Source organism: Sinohyriopsis cumingii, chromosome 5 (genome assembly GCF_028554795.1).
Source record: "Sinohyriopsis cumingii isolate HCF-2022 chromosome 5, ASM2855479v2, whole genome shotgun sequence".
Classification (NCBI taxonomy): domain Eukaryota; kingdom Metazoa; phylum Mollusca; class Bivalvia; order Unionida; family Unionidae; genus Sinohyriopsis; species Sinohyriopsis cumingii.
Window position 1 is genome coordinate 138,060,783 of NC_142965.1, and position 6,000 is coordinate 138,066,782.

Genomic DNA, 6,000 nt, shown 5'->3' on the forward strand with positions numbered 1-6,000 from the left:
GTGTGGTTAGCACAATATGAACATACAAATACGAATGACCTTGGCGAGAGATTCATTTTTCAAAATATTCCAATTTTTACCGCAAATGGAGTAAAATAAAAGTTAATCCGAATTCGCCTAATATAATCATTAGTTATTCGGTAGTAGAGCTAAGATAAAAAGACAGCTTAAGTGATATCACAGTGCGTCCGTGATATCACGAAGCCAGTTAAACATAAGAGTTACAATTGGTCAATCCTCGTAGGTTTTGTTTTATACGTCAGTAAAACGGAAATGCTAATCAGTAACTTTCAGTCAAGGAATGCTATCTCGTGCTGTACTGCTTAAAATATCGATATCTGACCTATCAAGTCAAGTTATAATTTTAACTAATATTTCATTTCACGAAACTTGCGACATAACAATTCAGCTTATACCTGATATCAAAATTGTATATGACTTATTAATTTTATGTAGTATCTTAGACTTTTACGATACAAAACCATACACATATATGTAAACATAGACAAAATAAAGTGCATTTGCATTATTATTTCAACATATGATATTATCAGTCCACAAATAGAAAATGTTCATCATACAATTTTAGTTAGTATAAAATTCCTGCGAACATTAATGAGGTTGCTAAAGTCTCTAAAATTTGATGCTCGTTAAAATGTTGCTAGTTGCATTATGTGAATGAAACTGATATCAACAGATTAGTGCTCGCTTTAAAAAGAAGATAAACTGGTGAATATGCATTTATCTTTGAGATAATAACAAATAATAACAAACCCTGTTATCTGTCTATCTATCTATCATTAGTATAAACTTTGGATTGCAAAATAGCAAATATTCGCCAAATACTTTTTAGATTTTGGTCATTCCTATATGCACACGTGAAAGACAAGAATCCCTATTATTCCATGTTTCACTTGATTGTGTGCGCCAGCAGAAGTTATATTTGTTATCTGCTACAAGAAACATGATAACGTCATGAGCTAGAGCAAATACATTGTTTCTTTGTTTTGTTTTCTACTTCTTTTTTGTCTACGCCATAATTTGACTATACGCGTCTCGGCTTTCTATAAAGTTTGAAGTTATTTCCCGTTACTAACTTGACAACAGTGATGAACCCGCTGTGATGCGTTTCTGGACAGGTCAGACTGCGATTTTTTCAGATAGGGTCAAATAGTTTGCAAAGTATCAAAAATATAATTTTGTGTACGATAGAAAAAGTTGATTTCCTGCGTAAATACCGATATGTTGCAACTGGTGGAACACTCGTTACACTATTATCTGCGTGTACTTCAGAATAAAATATATCTGTCATTAACATAGGGAAAGAACATATACTTAGTGAAACACGTTACTTTCAATGCATAATGCAACAACTTTCCTTTATTATTTCCTGTGACGATTGTTTTCAGTGGTGACTTCGTATTCTCCAAAGATGTTGTCCTGTGTCGCGACGGTTAGTTAATGCCCTTGGATTTAACAATTATGCATTGGAGCCATATTGAAAAGCAGGAAGTACTTATTATTGATAATTTGCACCTTCTTATAGGACGGTTTTGTATCCAAATTATATTTCTTTCTTTTCCGGGCCCCTAGTGGCTGAGTGGCCCATGATGATTATCTTTAAAAATCACTCATATCTCATCTCTATCTGTGTGGGTTCCATGGGTTAGAGCAGTTGCCGGTGGTCGCGGGTTCGAACCCTGGCTGAGTCATACCAAAGACTTATAAAAATGGTACTGAAAGCTGCCTCTCTTGGCTGTCAGCATTGGGAGGCTAGTATTAGGACTGGTCATCCTTGTGTCAGGATAATGTCACTTGATAGGGACACCCTGCTACATGTCTGCGGCATGACACTCCAGTGCTAGGCATCACTATAAACTGCACATTGCTGACAACGTAGCGATATGACTGAAAATATTGTTAAAGCTATATTGCAAATCGAAATCACACACACACACACACACACACACAACACACACACACACACACATACACACACAAACACACACAATCGAGTCTCTCAATCTGCCAACATGGGTATGTGATAAAGCTTTCAAGTAACTTCCAGTAGGCGGGCGATTCTTCTCAGATGTTTCCTCGGGTTCTTCCTAAACAACATATACTGGCCGCCATGTATAGCCTATCATATGCTGAAAATGGCGTTAAATCCCACAAAACTAAATCTTTATTTTCCAGTGTGAACAGCTGATAAAATATCTGTTTGCAGGTTATATAGATCAGGAGCAATATGGATCTGATGGTTCCAATATAAATTCCGCTCAACACTGATATTAAAAGTAACAGTACATTTAATACAATAAATCTTAAGAGAGTCCAATTATTATAATCGCAAGAAAATTTAAATAAAAGAGTCTTTTTTTGTTGCTATTACTATAAAGTATAGAGGTTTATTATGAATAATCCAATACAAATCATGAACAGAACTTTTGTCATTTTTGTGAATGTTGCATAAATACATCTTTCAAAAAGCATTATTTCCAGGTAAAAGACGAACTGGTCATCAAGGAAACAGAGAAGAGACTTCGAGAATACAGAGGAAAGAATCCGGATCTAAATATTACTCGTATTGGAAAGGTGAGATCTAAATTTATTTTTATTAAGAAAATGCTTTACTTTTTGAGCACAATGGATCATTGTTTGGCATTACCCCATCAGCTTACCAGGGCTATACTTTGATTAAGCTGTTTATATGCTAGCCCATTCCGTTTAGTATATGTTTTCAACCGTGTATGTGGCAGCAATGCGATAATAGATTTGGTTCTTTAGGTTGTGTATGGAATTAATATATTCCAACCTTCTCCATTGATCAGGCCTTACTAAACTGTTGTCGGTGTCAAGATGGTATACTTAAAAAAATCATCTCACTATTAAATCGATTTTCTGTTCACATCATATTGAGACAGAGGCAAAATTAATTTGAACTGCTGAGAAAAAATAACCTTCATTCACAGACTAAACTCGGATTCGTAAACCTAGAGGTGTCTAGCTGTATTGCCGATTTAAGATCTAAAATCTACATTTTCTGAAAGGTATTCAATTTTCCGGTCTTTTTAATTAATGGGTACAATAATTTGAATATATGGCAATAATTTGAAGGTGCCTCTTTCTGCACAAGTCCATCATGACTAAAAATACACATTAAAACATTTTAAATAACAAGTTAAAATAGAATTAAACCAGTTGTAACCTTACCTTTTGTACAATTTGAGGACAGAATGTAATAAAGGAATGTCGAAGTAATCTCTCTATTCTGGTTTAGCCAGACCTAATTACTCTGTACATTCAACTCCTTGATGTTACAAACAGAATATCAATTGTATTGTCATATTATGATTCACATAATCTTCATTCTATTTCTTAACAGAAAATCAAGAACCGATTGAAAAGGCAAATGGAAGACAAAATCTATGTTGCTACTGACAAATATATGCAGGTATGCACACGTGTATGCTGGCTAATGTGTATAAAAGATCCCCAAATGCATTTACACTTTGGTGACAGCCCTGGAAATGACCACAACCATGGCGTCAATCAAGATATACACATTTTTAATGCAGCCCAGTTTGCAAGCTACACAAAAACAGGAATGTATTTGAAATACGTTGTATGGCCTGCCTTGTTCCTGTATAAGGACGGTCCAATAATGAAAAAGGGAGTTGCTCAGGGATCGCACGGGAGATCCACGAAACATGAAATAACTGCTGATAATAAAGATGGGGATGAATATGATAACATTGTTAAGATTTCGGGAGACACACGTCAGGTACATACTGCAGCTTCTGATGATGGTGTTTATACCGATGCAAATGACCAGGAAGTGGATCATCTCTCTAATTACTCTACCTGTGATAATATGGTCAAGGAAAAGACAAAAACTTCGAAGGATGTCAGTAAAAGCGACGTCTCTGGCCGTGCACGAATGGAATATGTGATAAGAAAAGAGAACCAAAGTTCATTCCTTCATGATTAACAGCAGGGGATGGCGACAGTGGGGGAGATAACTGGTGAAAAGTTAGGGACACAAAATGAATGTAAAACAAGCTTCAACCGTGAATTAGTTTTCTGTCCCGACAACGTATTATTCAATACGGATCTAACGACGGTTGAATTTAAGAATGGAGAATAATCAAGTGGAAACATATATAGAAAGCATAAGAAAACAAAAAAGAGTATTTATTCCAGTTTGAAAGACAAACCTTCTAACTGACTTCATTGTTTTAGGCACAATAGGTGGTAAGCAAATTAATATGTGCGTTCGCTAAGAGAACGTTTCTGTTTTTGTTCCACTAAACAACCTTGCCAAACTGATACATATACGGACAAAGACAATTTATTTTAAATCTATCCGGAAAATTCGCCGCGTTCAGTTTTCTAAGCAAGTATTATAGATAAATTAAGTATTCCATTCTTCTGTTGTGAAATACTTGGAAGCTTCCAGTCCGTTGAAATTATATATGATGAATATCTAGAAAACAACCCTAGTTCCGCTCACATTCAAAATGAAGACCATACATAAAGAAGGTTCCTTTCAGGTATTCTACCACACTAAATTATAAATAAATTATGAATTGGCATAATTTTGAAAGGTTATTACATTTGGAGAGGATTTCCATGAAGGGTCGCATAACTGTTACCTGAATCGATTTTGTAACACAAAGACTGATAACTGATAATGGTGACCTTTAATGATTGAGTTTTAACTTTTATCATCTGAGTTGAAGCATGGAATTTGAAACTGTACGTTCAATTATGCTTATTTGATCTATAATAATTTAAAAGTGAGCCAGTGAGCCAGTAAAAACAGTGCTATATATAAATAATCAGATTGAGTAGCATACTAAGCAACTTCGAGAATAGTAAATGTTTTTCTATAAAAGAACAGTGTTCTAAGGTGCTTAACTCTAAATCAGGAAACTTACGTTCGACTCCACACAAAGGTAGATAGTGATGGATGGATGGATGGATATATATATATATATATATATATATATATATATATATATATATATATATATATAGAGAGAGAGAGAGAGAGAGAGAGAGAGAGAGAGAGAGACTCTTAGAAAATTCTTCGCAATTGTAAAAGAACTTTTAATGCGACTTTTTAGTAAGCTGGCACTCATCACATTGGTATTTATTTAAAGAACAAGTATGTTATGATCTTATGAGAATTTTTAGCACTTGCTATACAATTAATGATCAATTGCTTACATTTCTGAGATATAAGTCTTTATTTCTAAGAAATCCAAAAACAGTTACATACATGAACAAATATTTAACAATAATGAGAAAAGAAGCGACACACTTCAATACGGAAGGACATTAGCACTGGAATTTTTCGTAGAGAGTAAAATCAAATAGTATCGAAACATTTTATTATCAGCAACATTGTGACGTTCACACAAGTATAGGAGTAACTGATAATCCTCATATTAATGGATAAATCACTTTAAAAAGAACAGACATAATAAATGCTAATTGAACATTCAATTTCTACGAATCAAACATGAGTTTAAAGACGGGTCATTTTTTGAAACATTCTTGAACTTTTAACGGCCACAAATTCACTCTAGGACCTCTGCCATATTTACAGAGTACCTCGATTATGATATCGTTATATATCGAAAAGAGTAGTCAGCCCCTATTTCGTGAAAATTGAAAGCATTCCCTTAATTTTAAATTTCAAAAAAGCAAACTGACAATAGTTTTCCAATAATTGTCAGTAGCGTTCGTCGTCATGTTTGTCTCATTATGTATGTTGTTTTCAACCCCTTAAGTGGGATATTTTTTTGCATGAGAATGAGAATTGCGTAACTTTGGATCTGTACTACAAATGGATGGATTGAATTAATCGCTCCTAAGTGTCAATTATTATTATTATTATCATTATTATTATTATTATTATTATTATTATTATTATTATTATTATTATTATTATTATTATTATTATTATTATTATTATCATTATTATTATTATTA

At 33.7% G+C, this 6,000-nt stretch overlaps 1 protein-coding gene across 5 annotated transcripts in view; it reads left to right on the forward strand.

The window, feature by feature from the left end:
• LOC149800341 (uncharacterized) overlaps nt 1-6,000 on the forward strand; it is a 30,256-nt gene extending 24,256 nt beyond the window's left edge. For 2 of the 5 annotated variants that reach the window (XM_089959944.1, XM_089959947.1), the window contains 2 exons: nt 2,491-2,595; nt 3,386-5,999. In XM_089959944.1, the coding sequence (XP_089816070.1) occupies nt 2,491-2,595; nt 3,386-3,991 (711 nt within the window). In that variant the 3' untranslated portion in view covers nt 3,992-5,999. Of the gene's footprint in view, nt 1-2,490; nt 2,596-3,385 lie in introns of all 5 variants that reach the window. The other 3 variants (XM_089959943.1, XM_089959946.1, XM_089959945.1) reach the window with 3 other exon arrangements.